Raw genomic sequence first — 23,878 nt, 5'->3', positions numbered from 1 at the left:
AAAAGAGAAACAGGCTTCTATGTGTCAGCTAAAAAGAGTTAGGCTGTCTTAACTATTTACCTATCCACCTGCCCCTTGTGCAAAGGGAGAGGCTAAGACATAACGGTAAAGTAAGGTTTTTGAAAAATGGCATACAAGGGAATGATAAGCTGTGTTATTTAAATTACTGGCAGTTAGCAAACACAAAAGGAATCTTGTTAGGAGCTTTGGTGTCTGGTTTTGCCGTCAATCTCTGAGTTTAATGGTATGTTTGGATCATTTCTCGGCTTCCTCTGCTCTTTCTTTCATCTCTCCTCTTCTCTCGGCAGCAGACTGCAAACTTCAGTGTTAGTAGCTACTGTTGCTAATAAATACAGAGGGCCTGTAGCCTTCATCCAGACAAAGATCCTCAGGAGAACCTCACAAAAACAAATGGCTACTCTCAATGATGACAACTCGCATGATAAAACGCTAAAGTTTACAGTCTTATACAGTGCTTAGGTCTCGACTGAACGCAAATGAATTGTGGTAAGAAACAGCTCAATGTGTGTGCTGTCAACATACTTCACTTGAAAGTCGGGCTGCAGAGGTATGTATTGTGAACTGCTCTGTGACGGCCTGTGAGTCGAGTTCTGTCCTCCCTGTGTAGGGAGGATGTTGAGAGGTTAAACAGAATCGCATCCAATCTGTCCAAGGACGACCTGCTGAGAAGGTCCCTGCTTAATTTGTCTTCCCACTGCTCTGTTGATTGGCCCTTTGCCATACTTTAAAGTTAATTCTAACAGTCAAAATGTCTCTCTCTCTTTCACCCCTCACTCCTTCTACACTGAGTAGAAGGCAAACAGTACAAAGGATGAAGCGTGTTGCCTTTCAATTTGGCAGTGAAAATGCTGACAATGACAAAGCAGCCCATTATTCAATCAAAGGAAATTTCTCATGCATTTAAATACTTTTAATTAACATGACAAAGTTTTCTTTTTCCATTTTGCTAAATGTGTGCAGCAGGCAAATAAAAAGCTTATTTGGTGAGGTAAACAATCATTTTAACAACTGATCTGTAGTTCTCTATCAGATAAGAAAAAAGAAAACAATAAATTAGTATCACAGTCACATTAACAAAGTGTGTATGGATTTTCTTGAGCTTTTGGCCATATCACAGATGAAGAACTCTTCCATTCTGATGGAACAGTTTATCTATATATGTTTTTCAGTTTGCACTTTATTTTTCTCTGAAGTAAAACTGAGCTCAACTCTCTTTTACAAACGAAACTTTGCAGCCATAAAAACTAAAACATAAAAAGTGATCGCCTTAAATGCATCTTAATAGCTATAAAGAATTGATATGCTAAAAAAAAAACCCTATAATGTAATGTAAGAAGCTACTACAGGACCATGGAATATTGTTGGAAAATCTTGTAAAAGGAATGAATCATATGTTTCTTCCAACTACAAAAAGAGATGTCATCATAAATACTGATATAAAACATTGGCCTTTAAAGCTGAGTGACCAGCAATGAGTTGACTTCTTCAAACCTTAAACTTTATCTTGGATTCCAAGAACGCTGTAATGAAATCCTTGTATTTTAGGTACAAGATGAGTCATCACTCCTTCACAAGCAGTTAATAAGTACATCAGGCACTCTGGGAATCAGACACACCAAGCACCTAATCATAAAGTGGAGGCTCATGACACCAATAAGTGTGAATAAGTGTTCCCTCACTGACAAAGCCTCACGATATTCTATCAGAGGCTCCAAGTTAAATGAAGTCTGTGCTGCCATCTGCTGTTGATTTCTTCCTAAGCTCTTGCATCCTATTGATGACACATGCAGAATAATCTTTTTCTCAAGTCAGTCAGTTTATTAATTACAGCTGAAAAATGGAACCGCAAAACTTAATTTTCACACCACATTCTAAAAAACCGGATTCTCTTGAAGCACCAAACGATTAGAATCAAACCTTTCCTGTTCAAACACACAGCCAATGAATTTAACAGCATATTGAGCAACATAAAACAGCGTTCAGGACATTTAACTCCAGAAATTCAAAGCAAACAAAATCAGTCCTGCCACTCTCATGTCACCATTTCTGGCAAGTCTACAAAAACACAGGGGTTACAAAATGAATATGACCTGCGTTTACTGGCCACTTTGTAAGGTACACCTGTTTAACTGCTCGTTAGCACAAATATCTAGTCAACTAGTCACTTGTCAGCAACTCAACCTGATGAAATTCAAACTGAGCATCATAATAGGGAATAAAGATCAGAAATGATCAGTGTCACTTTGATATGTTTTCTGATGCCAGATAGGTCTGAGTACTTCAGAAACTCACATTCTGCTGGGATTTTCCCATACAGCCATCTCTAGGGTTTACAGAGAAAGGTCCAAAAAAGGGAAAATATCCAGTGAACAGAAGTTCTCTGGGAACATGCCTTGCTGATGTCAGAGGTCAGATGAGAATGGCCAGAATGCCAGTAGCTCAAATAATTATTTGCTACAACCAAGGTATGGAGAAGATCGTCTCTGAATACACAGCACGTTGAACCTTTAGGACCACACTGGATGCCACTCCTTAAAACAGGAAACTGAGGTTGCAGTTCACAAAGGTTCACTAAGATTGGAAAATAGGAGGTTGGAAAAACATTTCCTGGTCTCAATCTTTTCTGCTGCAAAATTTGTATGGTAGGGTCAGAATATGGCATAAAAAATGTGAAAGCATGGATTCATCATAACCTGTATTAATAGTTTAAAGTGGTAGGTATAGGTTAATGGTGTTGGGGATATTTTCTTGTTACACTTGGGGCCCCTTAGTACCAGGTCCATGGTTTTGTGATGAAGGTGTATCTTTTGATGGCTTTGTCCACCATGTCACATCATCTTAAACTGGTTTTGTGAACATGATAATGAGTTCACTATACTTAAATAACCTCCACAGTCATCAGATCCCAGTCTAGTTTAGCACCTTTGGGATGTGAAGGAATGGAATATTCACAGCTAAACATTCTTGAGCATCTGTGCAATGCTATCATGTTTGCAGCACACTGATAAACAATGCCATGAAGAATTAAGGCATATCTAAAGGAAAAAGGGAGTCTAACCCAGTATTAACCAACAGTACCTAACAAAGTGACCAGTGGGTGTGTATTTGTATCATCACATCATTAGCAAACGTTCTGTACAACTATTTGCAAACTGTAACTGTTTTTAACTTCTGGCACATGTGACTTCCATTATGCATCAAGCACAAGCATCCTACTGTGCAAAATGTAAGTGCTCTACAAAAATGAATAAATAAAATCAGCAAGAGTGAGAGTGGTTCATGAGCATTTTGTTCAGGGAATAGTTTTGTGCATTAGTAAGTCAGAAAATGTAAAAGCTATGTTAGGCATATTGAATGTTTCTGCTCATAATTAATAGTCCTCAGTACTGAAATACTGGATGAATTATAATGCAGCAATCACACAAGTTTCGTAAATATCTAAATACTTCAAGCTCATGGTCTGTTTGGTGAAACTGCATAATGTTTTGTTGTTTTTTTTACCAGCACACCAGCACTGCCTGTTTTATACAACTTTTGGTTGGAGGTATGCTCATTCACTGCACCTGAAGCTTAACTTAATTTTTTTTTTTTTTTTGCAAGGCCCCCTTCCCCCACTCACTCACTCACTACTACCAATTTAAATGTTACATATCAACATGTTCTGCTAACTTCACCACCAGTCCTATGCCCTAACTGTAGATTAAGCAGTATTTTTATGTTGCCATCATTTGACCCTAACAATCAGCTCACACAGGTGAAAAAGAGTACCCAGGTGCCATTAATCACCAATCCCTTCCCTGCTCCTATAAAAGGAGTATCCTGTGTACTCAGTGGACAGCTGCTGTTTTACAAGTACTGGTGAGTGTTTAGCTGTGAATTAAATGTTGGTGTTTGGGCTCCTCCTCGCCCCCTCTCAAGTGGGATAATCTAATTTGAAGATTATAGTAACTCTAGTATCCACACATGTTGCTACCTTTGTTTCAAACAGCATCTCATGTACCACTGCTGAATATTAATTTGACTTAAAACTCACTGAATTCTCTTCTTGGTCATTTTAGTTACTGGTCTTCTTCAAACTGGGGTTCAGGATGTCTGGCCGGGGAAAGAAGGCTGCACCCAAACCAAAATCTGCAGTTTCCCGGTCTTCCAGAGCTGGAATTACTTTCCCAGTGGGCCGCATTCACAGGTTGCTCAGGAAAGGCAACTACGCTGAGCGGATTGGAGTTGGCGCCTCTGTGTATATGTCGTCTGTCCTGGAGTATCTCTGTGCTGAAATCCTGGAGCTGGCGGGAAACGCCAGCCGTGACAACAAGAAGTCACGCATTGCTCCCCGGCACATCTTGCTGGCAGTGAAAAATGATGACGAACTCAACAAGCTGCTGGCAGGGGTCACAATCTCAGATGGTGGTGTGATCCCAAATATCCATGCAAGCCTCCTGCCGAAGAAGACAAAAACACCAAAGGATGACAACTCTGCTAAAGATGTCCAGTCACAAGAGTTCTAATTATAAATGGTACTACTTTTAGAAAGGGTTTTAATGATAATAAAGTGAGTTTCAAAATTATGCTTGTCTTCAAACTTTTTGAGCTATCCAACTGGAAGTAGTACTGGTTGTGTGGGGTGGTTTTGTTTTTTTTGTTAAAACCTTGACAGCCAGGGAACCAGATGTCTTGATGGCAGCTGGATAGAGTAGTGCAAATTTCTCTGAATGCTAAGGAAGTGTGCTTCATTTCCTACTTCCCGTAGCCAAGAAAGGTTCATCCTCTAAACAAAAGGGACCTTACTCGTACTCTGCCGTGTACAGGGTACTGATTTAGCTCCTCCACAGGCCCTCTGGAAGTCTTGCAAAATAAGTTTCAACACTACATTCTTGGATGTCTTTTAGCTTAACACTACTCAAGTTTTGTGACATATTCAGACAACCATGACAGTTTTACCCAGCATCTTTTCATGGTGGGGTGGGGTATGTCAAAAGGGACACCTACCTAGTTTACAAATCCAGTTGAAGGTTGGAATAAATCATCTAAATTAGAAACCTGGTGTGTAAAATTAGCCTTGATGACTACACATGAAGTGAGTGGGGATGAATTATTTCATAATTGCTTCCTGCTAAGAACTGGGGTTCAAGCCTCACTCCAGTTCATTGTAGTTAAACTAGAAATAACCAGAATGGTGATAGACTAAGTCATTGGTGCATCTGCTGGACGATGGTATTCCTAAATGATTCGGTTTCTTGATGCAGTTTGGTGTGTTTGTGCTGTACGTGTTGTAGGCTAAATTCTTGCCCCAGAAACTAAACTCACCTTAAAAAATACAAAAAACTGACTGCCTGTCGACATCCTTGTTGATTGCAGATAGTATGTCAGCCTGTCTGGGCTGGCTGACATAAAACAAAGTACTCCCACGTTCCCTTGAATCAAGATTCTCAGTATCCTTGAGTTTTTCCTGTCTACTAACTTCAAGGAATCCTTGCATTTGTATAGTTTCAAATGGAAGGGAAAAAAATATATGCACTATTAAAAAAAATCAAACATTCTATTTGGATGGGAATTTTTAAGCAAAACACTCGTTAACAAGATGTGAGGATTTTCCACTCAAACTTTAAAATATTGTCGTTTTGCAGCCCTCTATAGACGTTATACACGTGTATGTCTGCTCTTGTAACGTTGAATGTACCCTAACGACGTGCTGACGTAAGACGTGTGAACAACAAACAGTTGTTGGACTTCAACAAGCTAGCGAAGGATAACGCTAGAGGAGAACAGGTTGAGCCTGCCTTTTCACGGAGAGAGAGACGCTTACGAAATCCGGGCGGTCGGAATATTTTATACATTAACTCCTAATAACTAACAGCGTTGGTACCGGCACGTGTAACCCGGCACAGTTCCCTCGTGCTAATGTTAGCAACACAAACATGCTCATTGCTGCTCGGAGTGTGACGCCTGTTTTTTTCCTGGCTGCCGCTGGTCGAGGGCTGTGATGCGAGCAGAGTTGCTGCACGGCAGAGGGTGAGACGGTGCTACAGTCGGATTATATTCGTCTTGACACGGAAAATGGACTTTCTCGGGGAGAAACAGACGGGGTCACGCAAAAAAGCGGGCATGCGACCGCACACGGGCCTGGATGTCATTGTTGGTCAACAACTTTAGCCCGCTAGCGAACGTTAGCTTGCTTTAATTCATGCAGATGAATTGGGTTTGTTGTCGGGCAGTAATCTCACTTTGCTAGCGTAATGGAGGCACCCTGAGTGACTTGTTTGTTTCAATTGATTGTCCTGCTCTTCTTAAATACTACTGGCAATGTGTTGAAGACCGGGGAGCCTTTCGTCGAATAATAGGACACGGTTGGTAAGAATTATTGAATGGTGAATACCTGCCCGAGTCATAGTTGAGCGAAGTTCTCTACGATTATGAATTATTACTGTAACAGTACCTATTTCACGCAGGTATAGCACATTTCTATTATTGATAGTTGTGTGAAATTGCACTTTATTTGGCCGATTTTTAAGTATGCACTGTAGCCACCTTTGAATTGGGGTTTATCGACATCTATAATTCAATCACCCCCTGATGTAAAAAATCAGCACTTGTATAGAAGTTGGTAAATAAAACGTCAAGATAGGTATTTATCTGCGTGTATTGTTATGAGCCAGGGCAAAGACAGCCTTATCCATGTCATTTGGTTCCTAGTCACTGTTTAACCCGTGATCCCAGCTGTTCGGCACAGTTAAAGACTGAGTTTTACTGGAAATGAAAGCATGAATATCGAAGAGCAGTGTCTAGATTTGTGCAATGTCAAGATGAAAAACAATGTGGACGATGATCACAACACTACTAACAATACAGAAGGGGTTATCCCTCGGATCTCCGAATTGATGACTGACAGCAACACAGAAAAACAAAGCATTGTTCCCACGGAGGCCTCTGAAACTTACCTGATGCCTCAGTTCACTGACAACCTTCAGGCAGCAGAGGAGAACAACCAGCAGGCACAAAACACAGTGGAAATTGATGAGGTCAATGGAAATGGAAAGAATAGTGTCCAGGACCCACCAGCGGTCGTGAACCCGACTGATTTTATCTTTTCTAATAGTGAGCAGCACGAGGAGAAAATGAAGGAAGATAAGGACAATAATCCTGCAAAGCTTGTTCTTGAAGAAGGGGATGATGGTGGGGACATGGACATAGGTGTGGATCTGAGTCTCGATGAGAGTGGGGTGCTGGAGGCTGAATCTGTAAATGTTAGATCACTGTCAGACAGTAATTTAGACTCAGTGTCCACTCCTCAGGATGTCCCAGCTGGCAGCACGACAGAAAGCCAGGCTGATGCAAGCCAGACATGCAGCATAGAAGCTTCTGCCACAGATCCAGCTGGATTGTATCCCTCAGTGCAAGAGGGGGACACTAAACACAAAAGTGGCAAAAGGGTGACATTTCCCTCTGATGAGGATATCATCTCTGGAGCAGTGGAGCCAAAGGACCCCTGGAGACACGGTAATTCTTGTTTATTTTTTTTTCTACATGTTTGAATGTGTGATTGAGTTATTTCTGCGTGTCTGTTGCGCCTGCATGAACATGTCAGCATACTGTGGTTTGCTGGAATTTATTCTTAGAAGGCTTTTTAACAGAATTTGTCCCTTAGCTCCATATGGAGCAGTTGACTCTGTCCACATGTCCTGTCATGCTGCTAAATTTCCCACATATTCTTCAACATTATCGAGTAGATGTTGACACTGATGTATGTAAGGTGTGCCAGAGCACCGGTCTTAGAGAGGAATGTTCTTTTGTTCCTTTCTTCAAAGCCTGACAACTCTTGCAGGTTCACACTGCTGTCTGTTTAGTGCTTAGGCAACACCTGCACTCCCGCCCCATTTTCAAACTAGAAGATCAGTACTTTAATTACTTGTATAACTAAACAGTTTTATCTGGCTTTACCCCCACAGAGGCATACCATATACAGTATAGACCAGGGTATGTACTGTATGCACTATTGTGATGGAGTCCCACCACACCTTGAGGTGTGCCATTTTTACCACAGCAGGTTCCTGTTTACCCAGTGAAAACATGTTTAGGGAAGCTAATGAAGGACACGACGCCACCTATTGCACCACCTTTAAATATTTTAGTGTTGAAAGTTACAAGGAAATATGTTTTCACTTTTTATTGTCCATATGTGATATGGATATATAATGTAATATACAATAAATGTAATGTTATGCTAATTTATTTTAACTGAAGTACTAGTTTCAATTTATTGCTGTTAACTGTTCCAGTATTACCAGGTCTAATTTGCAGTCTAGTTCTTTTTATACATTTTTGTACAGTGCAGTTTTTTTTTCCTCTTTTCATTTAAAAAAAAAAAAAAAAAATTCTATCATGAACTAACCATGACTCACACACTTTTTCATCTGCTGTGGACAAAGGATGCCGTTTAATAAACAGACCTACAAGCTGGTGTTTGCTCCCAGCACTGTGACGGCATTTGGCATAGTTACACAGGTGACTGCCTCCTTAGAAGATGACAAATTGTGTTAAGCTTACTACCAGCCTTACGATCTCAGTTTGTTTGTGCCATATTCACATATACTTAAAGGCTAAGCTGGTGACTATCCTATTTATTTTTCCCTGCAAAAATGTAGGCCAGACCAAGCAACGGTTGGTGATCCGAGAAGGGAGGGGGGGTAACAAAAACACAAAAACAGGAAGCTTACTGAGCACAAACATTACTGTCTCATGGTCAGCTGTATTTTAATTGTTTTATTAACACCCCGGTTGCAATTTATCAGGAAGCCACCCAGAAAGTCCGTTTTCTATCACAACATTCATGTCCCAATGTTACCATTGATTTTATCAGTTTAAAACAAATTGCAGATTTCTTGCACCCATTTCCATGGCAGGTTTAATTTAGATGTGTTGATATTTTTTTTTTTAAGATAATTTCTTTCTTTTTCCTCCTTTTTGCCAGGCAGTCATGCTGATTGTTAACTGGTCATGAATATCTTATGCTGGACTCCATCAGGGCAAAGTCTCACCCAGTTAGCCAAGTTTTTTGTACCTTTATGAAACATATGATGCACAGTAAAGTATCTAGATCACTGTAGTGTGGGGTTGACTTTTTATCAAAGACAGTTATCATGTACTTTAGGTAGGTTCCAAAGGTCCAGCTGATTGTGCTTTTGATTTAGACATGGACAAGCACTCGAGGTTAGTGAAGTCCTGTTGGAGTGATTGGACTGAAGAGTTGGAGCAGTAGACTCTTAAACAAAATGTGATAAGCAGTGATAATGATAATTATCTTGTATATAATTGCAGTCGAAAAAGACTGAAATATTGTTTAAGACTGTCACATGTGGATTTTATTATTTTCATTTTTCATACATGCCATATACAACAGCACGCATCAACCCGCACTTTTGGGAAGTTTAAATTTTAGTGTCACGTTTTATGACATTTGAAGGACATTTGAGCAGGACTGAGAAAGCAGTCAGCAAAACAATAATTAAAAATGAATCAATTCTCAGTGGCTTTCGTAGATATAAACCACATTTTTTTACTTTTAGTTTTTGTGAAGTTTCTGTACAGAAATGGTTTGTTTTTGTTAATTTTGTCCTGTTGTTTTAGCCATAGGGGGCATTATTTCATGCTAGCACATAAATTTGTCAATGTTACAGTAGTTTAGTTAATATAAAGAGCAGTTTAAATTTATGAAAATGCTGCCTTAGACACATTCTGCTGTCCCAGTGTGACATGAGCTGTGGATGCATTATCCTGCTCAAGACCCACAGGGCACACTTTGAGGATTGTGGTTGTAAGTCAACTCACAAGACGGCAAGCTTTTAGATCTGCCCATTTTCTTTGGTTGATGTGACAGACACTACTGCACAGTGATGTTGATGCTGGTAGTGATAGTGAACACCTGGTGATTTTGAAGAGTTACCGTGATGAGCACTCAGAAGGGTGCTGGAGTAACTTTTACATTGGTTGCACTTATGTTCTTTTTCATTTATCTGCCATATGGTGTTAGTGCACCCCAGAAATATATTCATCAAATTATTGCCTTTTGGCAATAATTTGTGTAACCGTTGGCCTTCTGTATTTTAGTGTTATGAAGAGGGTGCTGTAACACACTCTGATTTCATGGAGGAGATTTCTGTTCATTCTTCCAAAGCTAATGAAAATTGACCATGTAATAACCTCCTAGCTACTCCCCACATGTTAAGGCTGAGATTATGTGTAAGAGGCAGCAGCAGGAGCGACTTGTGGGTTTACTGCTGAATGGTCTACATACTTGTGGTGTTCCCACACTACAAGTAACCTGACAACCCCCCTAATTTTATTTACACAACAGTGTATACGTATGGAGCTCTTACTGTGTGACAGCAGGAAATAACTAGAGTTAGGAAAGCAAATTCTAAAGGAAAAAATTTGCAGAATGTAATAACATAAAGTGCATGAAGGACATAAAAACAAAAAGATAGACTTTGAAATGTATCGTTGTTTCAGAAAAGGCAGGTAGTGAAATGTGGCCCAGCCAGACTAAATGATCTCCTTTTACTCATTGAACTGAAGCTGGGAGCAAATACAAGTAAATTACCAGAAAGTCACCCTCTTAAAATATTTTCACACTATTTTTCTTCGTTATTGCCAAAAAGCCTGCCAGTATTCAGTTTAATGAATATTTTTTTTAAGCTTTAGTCCTGCTTCTCATATCTTCCTGAGGTATCTTATCTGAATGTCAACAAAGGCTCCTAAGGCACTGTTAGTAGCGTGCACAGTGTCACAATAGAGCCACTGTCCGTCCGGACCCTTCTACAGATCTAGTGTCAGGTTCACTGGGTTCCTGTCTTATTTCGTCTGTCATAAAGATAAAAGTGAAATGAGCTCACAGAGCCTGGAGCTTCATTCTGTAAGCAGTGAGAGTTACGGCTGTAAAAGCAGAGGGAAGGACATTTGAGGTTGGTGTTGAATATTACAAAAGGAACTGATATCTGGTTTACTGCTGCCAGAAAGTAAACTTGTGAAAGGAGTGAACATCATGCAGTCAATGTGAAATGTGCTCTTGGGGTTCTCAAGGGCTGATGTCACATCTCACTTTCTTGTGGCACTTCAGCTTTTAGAATTAACCCAAAAGGAGAAAAAAAAAGGAAAAAAAAAGAATTAACCCAAAAGTATTGACATTCACCATTTAGAGCTAATGCTGTGATATAGTGCTAAAATAGGGCTGTGCGTGACTCATATTTTCAATGAAGGCTTCCGTGTCTTCGGTATTTATTAATTTTTTTTGTGTGTGCGATGATTCTCTTATTTTGCCACCTCTTTCCATTATGGCGACACACCTCCATCCTTCCCTCAAAGCCCAAAGTCACTTCCCGCCAGGCTGTGACTGGTCTATTTCAAGCCAAGACAGGAGAGTAAAACTAAATTAGCTTCTTGGAAACACTTTGATTTCAAGGAGTTTGCTGAGGGACAACAAAGCTGTGATGTTTTAAAAGTAAAATATAGTCATTATGAGTTTTACTGTAAACATGTCTACTTAGAAACTTCATTTTGTTGACAGTGTCTGAAACAAAATAAAGGAAGTTGTAAAATATATAATTATCATTTTGTTCTGAGTTGAGTAATATTCCTAGAACTGTTTTTTTTCCCCTTTTTGTCTTGCTCAGTTGAGACCCGAGGGATGTTTGTACTCTCCATTAAGGCCTGAGCAAATACTACATCATATCTTGAGATTTCTGAACTTCCCAGCATGATGCATCGCTTCCCCACCTTCCTCCATTTCTGCCTGTCTATTTATTCTCTTTTTTGACTAGCTAGATTAGCTTAAGTGCAGGCGGCCTTTTCAGCAATGCATTGTGAACACAAAGTACTAGGTCACATTGGAAGCATATGGTCTAAGATGGTTCAGTCGCTGTGACTTGCGATATTACTAAACAAATTCTAAATTTTAACTCTTACTATTACAGCACAACTGTAGAGGTACAGTTCTAGACTGGCTACCACAACGGAAATTTGTAACAGCCTTATTATAATTCAGCTGTAAAAATAAGTTAAAGCTTGCTAATTGCAATACAGTCAATAAACAATGCAGTTAATGTACAATTGATTATCCTGGAAGCAATTAAACTCTTTGGCCTACGTGTTGTTCGGTGTCAGACCCAAGGCCCACTTGGCACCAAATTATTAGAGGCTCTGTGACCCATGAAATGTTATTTGTTGTGGCTCTAGACCAAGTTACAAACTGATAAGCAGAGCTTTCAGTGTAGAGCATGAACAAAGGCTCTGGAAACCTGCAAGTTAGTTCAGTTTACATGAGCAGCAGAGCTGAAGTTTAACAACTGAATTTTTTTTCTGATCCAAACGTAACACTTTGTAATAATTGGACTGTGTGATAACAGTGTTTTTATATCTTGTGATGTGCCAAATTTGTTTAGTTAGGTGTGCAGATGTACTTTTTCATTCTGTTGGAAGCAAATAGCTGTGAAAATTTAGGTGTTAAATCAGTCGAGTTGACATCATTAAATCTGGTTTAGTAGGTGTCATTAACATCCAGTTTCTCATAAAATCGTAAGATACATAGTGAATTCAGGACTATTATTTGGAGAAAGAATAAATATTAATTTAAAAAACAAAAACAACAAGGAACAGACTTAAAGCTGAAAACACTGGTTTAGCTTTTTAGCATGCATGGAAAGTCATTGCAGTTATTTTAAGATGCAGATTCACTAAATGAAAAATGAACAGCATCATTGCATAAATTGTTTGAAACCATTTAAATTCTACTATCCTTGAAGCTTGTGCATGTGAATGCACATCTTGGGCATTTGCGATGTTAGAATGACAACATGGGTGCAGAATTTGCTATTCACAGAAGAATTTGGTACGTTTACATATCAGCAGACTGGACACCTTAATAAATCTATGTAACAATCACATTGGTTCAAAATTAATGCTTTTTTTCTGCAGTGTTTTTTTTTTTCCAGCTCCCATTACACAGATCTTTATGTGTGATGTGATAAGACAACACCTGATAAAGTCAGCCCTTTAGGCTGTCTTTAGTTTGTACATTCATCTATTATGCATTTATTCTGTCTATGCTATGTAAGTGTGCTTGTCTGTGTTTGTTTTGTGCTGAATCCTGGCCTTTGACACTCTGCCAATCTGCACTGTGTCTTAAAGAAAAAAACAACAGATGATTGCTTAGAAATGGCAGAAATGGCATACTGGTTCGAGTGGTGTTGTTTTCTGATCCTCACCAATCGTCTACGTAAGACTTTCCGTCCTCATCAAACAGGAATTCCTTGCCCTTCCCTCCCTAATGCCGTTTCTCTTAACACACGAGGAGGCTGGAATGGAAGTATTGCTTACTCTGTCTGTACACAAATGCACAAAATGCTGCCTCATAGAAAACTGGATCATACAACTGTCATTCCCTCATAACTGTCCATCTGGTTCAGCAGCTTTCTCTCTGGCAGGCTCAATCCTTTGTCATCTGGGTGTGAGTTTAGAATGGCTTCACTGTTTTGTTGTTGTTTTGTTTTTGTGGTGTCATACCGAAAAGATTAAGAGAAGGGCTGCTGTTGATGGGCATGTATTGCTAAAGGCGTGGAATCTGCATGTAGTGAAAGGTCATAAATGAATTCCAAATTTGTTGTCTAGTATTAAAAGAGGAAACAAACATAAAATGATCATTGTGTTTCATTCTAATCCCTTTGTTTTGCCTTTCAGCACATGCTGCTCTCTCCCAAAAAGTCTGGCAGATTTAGTTTAATTTACGTTTTTTTAATTTATTTTTTTCCATTTGGATCTCAGTGTTGAACAATTCTATAAGATTTTTTATATTCTACTGTATTCTAGCAGCAGTTACAGAGTTGCATAGACTGTAGTAATGTTCAAGAAATCCTAACACACTCAAGGTCTTTGTACTGCAGTGATGTGAAATGTGAGCACAGGTATTGTGTGGATTATTTGTGTTTTTTAGGAATCCATTGCAGGTTTTCCACAGAAAAGTCTTTGGCCAGGGGAAGTTAGAACCTGGGACAGAGCAGAACTCCAAATGACAAGTTCACAGAGAGAGCTGGTAAAGAAACGGTTGTATAATGTGATAATTTCCAGAATAGGTGAACATGTATATCAGGCCTCTAGAGATTCAAGTACCGTAAATCCCGGACTAGAGAGCGCACCTGATTAAAAGCCGCATGCTCTAATTTTAGAAAGAACATCAATTTTGTACTTGTACAGGCTGCACCGGATTTAAAGCCGTATGCGTTTCACTTGTAATATGAGATATTTACACAGAAATATTACACGTGAGGATTTTTAACGTTTAATTTAATCCGTAAGGTAACATAAACATGGTAACATAAACGTTATGGTAACATTAGAGCTGGGCGATATAAGATTTTTTCATATCACGATATGTTTTTTTCATTTCTGGCGATAACGATATATATCACGATATAAGCCAAATAACTATATTTGTAAGATTGAAATGTGCCGTTGCTCACAAGTAAAATGTGAAATAATTAGCAGCTTGTTTTAATTTAAATATTTATTTCCCATAATAAGTTTAACAGGGTAGATGTACTTAAGGAACATGAAACTTCAGTTTCAGATAAATAAAGGCAAATATTGCAAACTACACAAAACGCAGCTGCTAAAGCGTTTGTTTCAAAATAGAACAAACAAAACAGACTACTAAATTGTCAATTCCACTTAGAAACAAAATTTTAATTCTAAAAATAAATCTTAGTTCGTTTTACAGAAGAACAGACAAAATTGACTAACTTTTGTCAATATCAAATACACTGAGAACTAAAAGGAAATTCTCAATCTCTCCTTGTTGTATAGCTTAGCTTTTCAAACAGTTTTAATCAGTTACTTTAGTCTGACAAAAGCCGAATGACGAATTAGCGCTTTCAGTCAGAGATTGAGCATGCACCAGTTTATTGTATTTCCAGACTTACTTTCGGCACAATTTACAGTGCGCGCTACTCTGTTTTTTGTCAGACTTGAAATAGCCGAAATACCTTCACACTACGGAACTTCTATGGCCCTTCCGTTCGACAGTCTCTCCGGCATTGGAACCATCATTGTTTTTTTCTTCGGTAACCTTCGCTCACGCTCTCGGTTGATTTTTCTCTAGTCGGCAAACTCATTTCCTTCATTACCCGGGCGGCCCGGCTGCAAAAACAAATACACGTGCGCCTTGGCACTTGTGCTGTACGTAACAAGTCACGTGACGTGACGCTGCGGCTGTGATTGGTTAGGCTCTGCGCTACTTAATTTGGATTGGCTGTTCTTTTCTATCGAGAAAAAGTTATTTCGCAATACATATCGTTATCGTTCTATCGCCCAGCTCTAGGTAACATACAAAAATACATACTGCAAATGCTTTTTTTCCTCGAACAGCGCCTGTAACACGGCTACCTTTAAGTATACGTACGTATCGGTAACTCACAAATTACTTTGCTTATGGTTTTTTTACGGAACAGTGCACAAACAACATTACAACGTCTCTTAACAACCGGTAAAAATATATACCGTATATATACTACTTATCAATTTTATTGGTCTACTGTTATCAGGCAAAATGTTTTTGGCTGCATGAAAAAAAATATGCATTAGCCGCACGTCAGTATAAGCCGCAGTGTTCACAGCGTGGGGAAAAAAGTAGCAGCTTATGACCTGAAAACTACGGTATTTGGCACAATCAAAAAGTAAGAACACATACTTAGTAAAAAAACAAACAGTGCACAACACTCCTGCAGTTTTTAGGTCACTCCCTAAAGGGCTGTTCTGACCAATCCTGCTGATGCACATTTGCAATGCATGGGGAGTCTCCTTGACTCTGTCAAAACAGCAGCCTATGAAATAAACATTTATTTGGGCAAGAAGAAGTTGTAGGGTATCAGATCGTGATGATTGTGACTAACAGCACAGTATTTTTCTTTGGTACAGCATTTGTGCAGTCTTCTTAGTGTTTGGGTTGTCTTCTGTAATGCTTCTATGTTGCAGGCTGGACAGGGCAGTCACGGTACACACTTACTATGTTTTTTTTTTTGTTTTTTGTTTAATGGGGATAGTACATGAACACAGACTAAAGGTAGTATTAACAGAAAAAGCAAACCAACAACAACAAAAAAAGAATAATCGACACTGATAGATTATAGGTCCTGATTGGTTTTGGTTATCTTAGATTACTTGCTCAGGCCTTGTTGCAGTGGCCACTTTCAAATATGTCCACTTTCATTGCACCGTATGTGTATGATGGCACATCAGTTGTGGGCTAAGACCAGGTATGCTTGTATTGCATACTTATCTCGGTTCCAAAGTGAGTACACAGATTATAACTCACTCACTTTTTCTATCTGATCTTGTACTGGACCTTTAGGTTGCCTAAAAAGGGTTTGGGTGGCATTTTAAACCTTTGGACTTGTCTATTTTTTAAAATTTAAGACGCAGGCTCAGGTGGGAGTGTCAGACTTGTATCTCTTTTGTACATGCACAATCACCGTCTCGTCATGCAGACTTGTGCAAGCAAACTGGAGGAGTGCCTCAGGCTGTGCCTTTTTGCCGCACCTCTGACGTACAAGGCAGCCAGTTGTCATGTGTGAATGACGCTACTACCACTGTCTACAACACAGCACTGTGAAATAGCAACCAATGGACCTGGAGAATTGGGGGCGGGGTGCTATTTTGAACAGTGGCACTTGGATGTTAGGTAGGAACTGGCAGTACGTCTGTGTTCCATCTCTTAACATTTGCACCTATCCAGTTTTATGTGGTGCAGAAATATGCAAACAGCAACATAACTGACTAACTATAAAGAACTCTCAGGCTTGAATTGATTTGGTCAATCAGAAAATAAATCATCCAAAGACTAGTGAAGGTGTTGGGCTTACACCTGAAATAATATGGATTTTATTCTCTGCACCGCTTGTTGGACATCTGGCTTCCATGTGTTCCACTCTCTGTATCCAATCTTCTTTACTGGCACAGCTTTATTTTTAGCTGCTAGCTGGGAATAATTTCCTCTAAAGCATGTAACCTGTCAGCACTGGTTTCCCGGTTTTTAACTTTCGCATTTAGCTTAATAAATGCTGGCTGAGTGATCAACTCTAGATCTTTTCCAAAGGTTTTTTTATTTAGCCTTCCACCAAGAGAGGTAGTTCTAGGTTGTTGTAGGGTAGCAATGTCCACAATATAACAACAAGTCAGCTAAAAGGTAGAATAACCTTTGTTTTTTGATTAGTCTTGTCTTATTTTCTTTGTTACAAACATTCTCTGCAGAAACCAGATATGCATATAGGTGGTAGGTTTATCTTCAGTAGCTTGTCTTATACAGTTTTTGCCTTTTTCTATATCAAATCTAAAGCATTTCTTTATGCTGCTGTTATGCTGAAGTTGCTGTGTCAGTCTTTGCAAGCAAAGCTAGTATGTGTAAACAAGTTAGACAGGTGAAATTCAACACACTATGTGGGTCAGAGGAGTTTCAGTGGAATCCTCTCTGTGTGCCAAATCTGCTGTGTCTCTGTCTCTGCAAACAGTGTCGTTTCTTCTTCTGCACACACGCAAACACTTGTCTTTTCCTGTTTCCTCTTTGCTGCTGGAGTTAGGCGAGAAAGCACAGTGTCTGTAGCCAATTTGTTTGTACTTTGTTTTACGTCAGATTGTTGGGAAGGCTGAGAATTGATGGATTTTGATGTGTATGATATTGGGCTGGACTTAAGTATCTTCTAAAAAATTTGCAGGCCTACTCAAAAGTTATAGATTATGTGCAGGTTGCATTGGCTCTGAACCAACATTTTGTTAAAGAATGTGCAGTAAAGTCAATAATTGGATTACTTTGTATGATTGTTGCATTATGTTAGTCAGGACTTTTATACGACAGCTGCTTCTAAGTAGGTGAGAAAGCCTTTTAATCGTATTAAAAGATGATAATTACATGTGTGTGCAGGCACTCAAGGCTTGGCTTCAACATCAAGTGATTTTACACAGCTTCACGTGAAATTAGTAAGGTCTGTCCAAAAGCTTGAAGAATGGGACGGCCATTAATTACCCAGCTCATTTTACAACACCAAATGCACTGTCTGTAGGGCTTGTACAGTGGCTGTCCAGGTGTGAATACATGGGAAAGAAATTATCAGAGCTCTAAGTCCCCTATAAATTCTTAACCTCACACTCATCACAGTCCTATGCAGCAGACGAGATGCATACAGCTGTAAGAGTGAAACAGACTCTTCTTGTAATTGCAAGATGGCCAGTAAGAAACATGAACAATTTATCAGAGATTTGTTGATCAGACAGAAAATAAACTGCAAAAAAAAATGAGAGCTCTTAAATCTGGCTGATTTCTCTCTCGACCAGAGGTAGCTGTAATTGATAACATCAGTTATTGTATTGGATGTTCCTTATGTAAGTGAACTATTCCTTTATCTGGTGTAACAAAAAGCTTCTCACCTTGCCTTAGAAACACAGCTGCTCTGCGTGGAAAGAAATTAAAAATTCTTGGTTTACGTCTTATATAATAGCATGCCATGTTCATGATAGTTATTCAGGTTGTTCATTTGTCCCAGTAAGAGTAGCTCAAACTAAGTCTGGTACTAAAGCCCACGCTCATATTGTGGGCTCTCTGTGGGTCGATCCGTTCTGACCTTTTGTGGGTGGTGGTAGAGGCTTTGACTGCAGCAATGTTATGTTGTGCAGCTACAAATGAGAATAGATCTCCTGTATTTTTAGATGCTGCATTTATTAATAATGATGTAATTTCTGATAAGTTTTCATACTTAAGTTGCAGGAGGCTGACAAGTAACAGAAATTGGATGTGCACTAGATGTGACTTGGTGAAGAAAAATGTGTCTGGTTTGAGTTGTGTAAGTTGAGGAGACTGGCGGAAAACAGTTAGAAGCAGCAGGATGCCTTTATTTTTTGTTTCACATGTTGCACAGTGTGGTCGGTAACAAACCACCAAACTGCGCTTGTGCAAACAGCTCTTTTGGGGTCGTGCTCTTTTATACAGGGTCTGTTATGTGTAACTGTTCTTCAGGCCCTCATTTGAGTTTAAATATAGTAAAGCCATTCATATGTAGGCCTGCCCTAAAGATTAACCTGGGTTGTCCTTGATTCCTGAGTTTTAAGTTTCCAGAAGAAGGGAGGTCATTTTCCTGTAGGCCTACATACAACTGGACTTCCTTTTGCAACCAGTTCAGTCATGCCTTGCTGGCCATTAGACAAAAATTCAAGCTTAAGGCACTTTTGCCTTGGCTTAACTTTTCAGACACCGAAGGTATGTCCATCTTGTACACACATGTCTCAAAAACAGTAGTCAGTAGTTTCTTTGTTTTCAGAAAAAAAGTTGCTTAAGGGCCACAAAAATACACGAAGTTAGCAACAATAAAAAGGCAGATTATGTAAACATTTTGTCGAGACACTCATATTTTTCCACTTCAAAACTCTCATGGAAATCAGTTAAAGTAATTAATAAGTTTTGCAAGTTTTGGAGTTGTGCAAGTCTAGATTGTAAAGAAATGTTTTCAGACTTAGAAATTAGGAAAATGTTTGACTTCATGCTAAAAACCTTTATAAGCAATCACAAAAAGAGTACTAGGGGTAGTATCAATAAAATTCTCCTTATTTCTGGGAGACTTTCATGGTGTTGCACATGTAGTTTAAAAAAAATACAAAAAAGATATTGCCAAGACTTGTGAAAAGGGCTTGTGAGTCTCTCTCATCAGTAGAAAGGTGGCTAAACTTTGTGTTTTGAATGTACTAGCTTATTGACTGGTAACCTGTACCAAGGAAACCCTTCCTATCGCATGCTGGTTGAGGTTTCAGTTGCCTGAAGCTTGAATCGAAAGTTGCTAGATTTTTTTTTAACTGAGTTTAAAAGTAATGGATGTTTTTGTAGTTGCATTAAATTGCAGTATACTGAGGGCAAAATAATTCCTTGTGCCTCAAGTATGTTATTTGAAGTGCCGGCTCTGAAAATTGTCTGCTCTTCCTTTGTTGTTTGTAGCTCCAAGACAGTTGAGGTGTGGAAGTGAAGTAGCAGGTTTTTGTTATTGAATAGTCCTCACATTCAGTGCCTGAGTGAAGAAGGCTTTGAATTCATCTAAGTGGTGTACTCTCCCTCTAGAGAGTTCTGTGCCTGTACCTGTTGCAATTCTTCCAGTTGTTCAGGTTAAGCAATTGATTTAGAATTTCCTGCAGTTTTTCTTGTTCCAAGATACCCTGCTGGCTGTGCACTGTAGAACAGAAGTAACAGGGCAGAACTTATTCTGGTTACTTTGTACTAAAAAAAGGCAGTTGTTGTAATCAAGTGCAAACATTAACCTTACCTAAATACTGTGATAATTTCCTGTCAGTTTTTTTTTTTAAATTACTGACAAGCACGGTAGAATGGCTTGTCTGGATCACAGAAATCACTGTTTACTCAAACAAATGTGTTGAAAGCCTGAGACAGAGCAAGTCTAGCACCAGGAGAAAGCAGGAGCAGACTAAACTGTCAACCTCAGCTGTCAATTAGCAGCAACACAATGGACCCAAAAAGCTTTTTTTAAGCCTTCAGGTCTTGTTGACAATGTCCTAATCTCCAAAATGCCAACCATGACACTTAACAGAGGGCCTGAATTTAGTGATTGAGACTATAATGACTTATTGGTTAGGGGAGTAGGGGGATAGGGATGTTGTACTCTGCTCTTCCACACTAGCTTAAGCATTCAGCTGTATTGCTTTGTCAAAACAGACAGTTTATTGAAGAACTTGGTAAAGATAAAGCTGAATTCCCTGTATATTTTTGGCATACTGGTGTTGCACTTGGCTTTAACAGTGGTATGCCCTAAGGAACCACATTATCATGAACTTATTTAACAAAAGAGGTCAACTGGTTTGGATTCATTTCCTGTTGACTACATCTGGTTCAGTTTAAATTATGTCTTGGGATAAGCATCCGTGTGACGATTAGAAATAAAGAAAATAATTTGAGAGTAAAAGTTTTTTAAAAGATGGCTTACATGTCATCTTGTAAACATCAGTGACCAAATTCTGTAGAGGATATATTTGGCTTTTCTTTACTCCTACTTGATGTTGATGATGGTGTTCACCATGTTTAATAAGGAGTAAATCTCTACCCGCAGCCTTGTCTTTTATAGCACGACATTTTTTTAATCATAAATCCTGCAGCTTTTAATTCACCTCTGTTGATATTAGTTAGTAACCTGGGTGCTTTTTTTTCCCTTTGATTTTGCTCACAACCTTATCTATGGCAGCAATCAGTGATTAAGTGTGAGGGACGTGCTGCTTGATTGCTTGGTTGAGCAGATTTGCTAAGTCAGAGCAGAGATCATTTCTCTGTCCTGTCTTGAAACCTGAAATATCAAGGTAGCTAAATGTCTTTGCCCCTCATCTATCATCTTTGGATCTGTTAGCTGCTGAGATAACCACCATTTCAGCAAGGGTTTAAACAGAATATTAGAATTCCCAGGTAGTGCTGGGCCATATTATACCGTTCACGGTAATACCGGTATAATGTTGGGCAATGATAAGAAAATGAAATATCGCGATATAATATGGGTAAAACGCGCATGTGCAGTGTCTTTGTTTTCATACGCACATGGCGGAAAAAGCATGGCGGCGACGGAGAATGAGGAGGGCGAGAGCGGATTGTTGAATGAAACAGATGAATCAGAATTGGTTTGTAAAAATGCTGCAACTTCAGTGGTGTGGAACTGGTTTAGCTTTCGTCCGTCAGATACACAACAAAGCACTATTTTTGGTAGAGCATGCTAGCAGGCCGTCGTTATTACCGTGTTTTTTGGAAAATACAGCACACTTAAAATCAATCCTTTGATTTTTCTGAAAATCGACAGTGCCCCTTATAATCCCGTGTGCCTTATGTATGAATTCTGGTTGTGTTTACTGACCTCGAAACAATTTTATTTGGCACACGGCGCTCGAAAATCTGTCAAATGCTTTAGTACGACTTTGCTAAGCTACGAAGCCGCACCGCTTGATGGATTGTCGGAGCATTACGGCTATCGTAGGCTGGAGCCTCGCGGAGTGATACGTACTGTGCTTCAACATAATATTACCGTATTGTGTGTGTATAACCTCTTTTTAAGTTTTGTGGATATTATACATGGTTATGCTGAGGATGTGTCGGCCAGTTTCCACTGGAAATGCCTTTTGGTTAAACTTTCAGCAAGGAATTTGCATTTGCACTGTAAAATTTTTATATAACTTTAATGCACATAAAAAAAAAAACAGCCGCTTGTTTAAGTGAAAATACATGGATGGGTTTGTTTGTTTTTTTTGCACTAATAAAGTTGTGGAGTTGTAAAGTATTTTGTCTAGTGTCAATTATATTGTCAATTATATCGTCAGTTATATTGTTATCGCAAATTTTTTAAATGTATATCGTGATAAATATTTTTGGTCATATTGCCCTGCTCTATTCCCAGGATCTAGATAAATGCTGCATAGTAATTTTTTAATTTGTATTCAAGGTGGAAATGGATTGGAAATATTAGGAAACAGAGCAATGACATGCAGCAAAGGTCCAGCCAGTCGGGCGTTGAACTGGGAAATCAACACACGACTGTGCATACTTGATACAGTATGCACATTTAACAAAATGTTTTTTTAAGGGTCAAAACAAGTTTGTGCTTGTCTATCTGTAATGTTCTTGCTTATCTAATGAAGTCCATTGCTCCCACACAGTATCCGGGAGCACTTGTTTTCACATGTTTTTCCTTATTTGTATGCATTTTTGTTTTTGCTGTGTTTCTAGACACGGAGAGCATTTCTCTTATTGTTTGTGTGCTTTTCCCCTCGTGTGTGTGTTTTGTTCTTTGCCCACCATTAACTTCTGCATACCAGTAACTTTTAATCTGGCTTCCAACGATGTTGTTTGGAGCAGTCCTTTCCCCTCCCTACTTCTTATTCCTGTGCACCTCCTCATCACCACTCCCTCCATACATGTACCAGCAGCACTGGAGGGAGTGCTATAAAATAAAGACCACGGCATGCAGAAACAGAGGCAACAGCTGTAGCTCTGATACTCAAATGTCTCTTCTGCATTTGTCTCTTTGTGTTATTGCTTATGTATTTCCTTTTAAGTTTTTGTGTACTTTTCTTGTCTGTTTGCTTGTTTTTGAGGTGTTTGATGTAAATCTCCTTGCACAACTTTCTTTTTTATTTTGTACACTAGTGCTAAATTATCTCAATCTCTCTCATCCCTTCTCTGTCTCTAATGAATGTGTGAAAATACTATGTAGTAAGTAGTGCTGGGCGATATGACGATATATATCGTGTGGACGATAGAAAAGTGTCTATCGTGCCATTTGTCTTCTATCGTTTCTATCGTTTCTAGCCCGAATTTTACAAATTATTACATAAAATATATCATTAACCCTTTACAACCGGTCGGAGCAGGCACACTCCGTTTTGCCTAACTATTTTTAAATCCCTGTAGAACTGTAACCACGTAAGGTAGCGCAATAATGGGTTTTTTTGCATATGAAACCGTAAGAGTTGTACTTACATCTTATTCCATTAGCTTGCCCTAGGTCACGGTTTTCTTCCACATATAGCTTTGCAAAAATTGCATAAAAAGCACTTCCAGCAACAAAAACATAATATTCCAGAAACAGGCTTTGCCGATCCAATCAGCTGTTCATAACACTTCCTAGTTTGTATATAAGTCAGCCCGAACTCTCGCATGTCCGCCATTACCTGCCCAAAACCGGAAGTGACGTCATTTTCGCGGAAAATGTAGTTTTTTAAGCTTCAAAGCCTATGTTGGTGTTTTTAAAAGTCATGTTTGACTTTATGTTCTTCTGTATCGTTTCTGGGATGCTTA

The 23,878-nt window shown here is 39.1% G+C and overlaps 2 protein-coding genes across 2 annotated transcripts in view; both read left to right on the top strand.

Moving 5' to 3' along the window:
* Positions 1 to 4,109: 4,109 nt before the first annotated feature.
* Positions 4,110 to 4,526, top strand: LOC134641205 (late histone H2A.2.2-like). The gene has a single exon (XM_063493495.1). It carries the CDS (start codon positions 4,110 to 4,112, stop codon positions 4,524 to 4,526), a length of 417 nt encoding a protein of 138 aa, XP_063349565.1.
* Positions 4,527 to 5,732: 1,206 nt separating this feature from the next.
* Positions 5,733 to 23,878, top strand: part of ppp1r37 (protein phosphatase 1, regulatory subunit 37) — a 54,948-nt gene continuing 36,802 nt past the window's right edge. The window contains exon 1 of the mRNA XM_063492714.1: positions 5,733 to 7,515. Within this exon, the coding sequence (XP_063348784.1) occupies positions 6,780 to 7,515 (736 nt within the window). The 5' untranslated portion in view covers positions 5,733 to 6,779. The remainder of the gene's footprint in view (positions 7,516 to 23,878) is intronic.

This window comes from Pelmatolapia mariae, linkage group LG14, assembly GCF_036321145.2.
Source record: "Pelmatolapia mariae isolate MD_Pm_ZW linkage group LG14, Pm_UMD_F_2, whole genome shotgun sequence".
Classification (NCBI taxonomy): Eukaryota; Metazoa; Chordata; class Actinopteri; order Cichliformes; family Cichlidae; genus Pelmatolapia; species Pelmatolapia mariae.
This window is presented reverse-complemented; position numbering and strand designations above follow the sequence as displayed.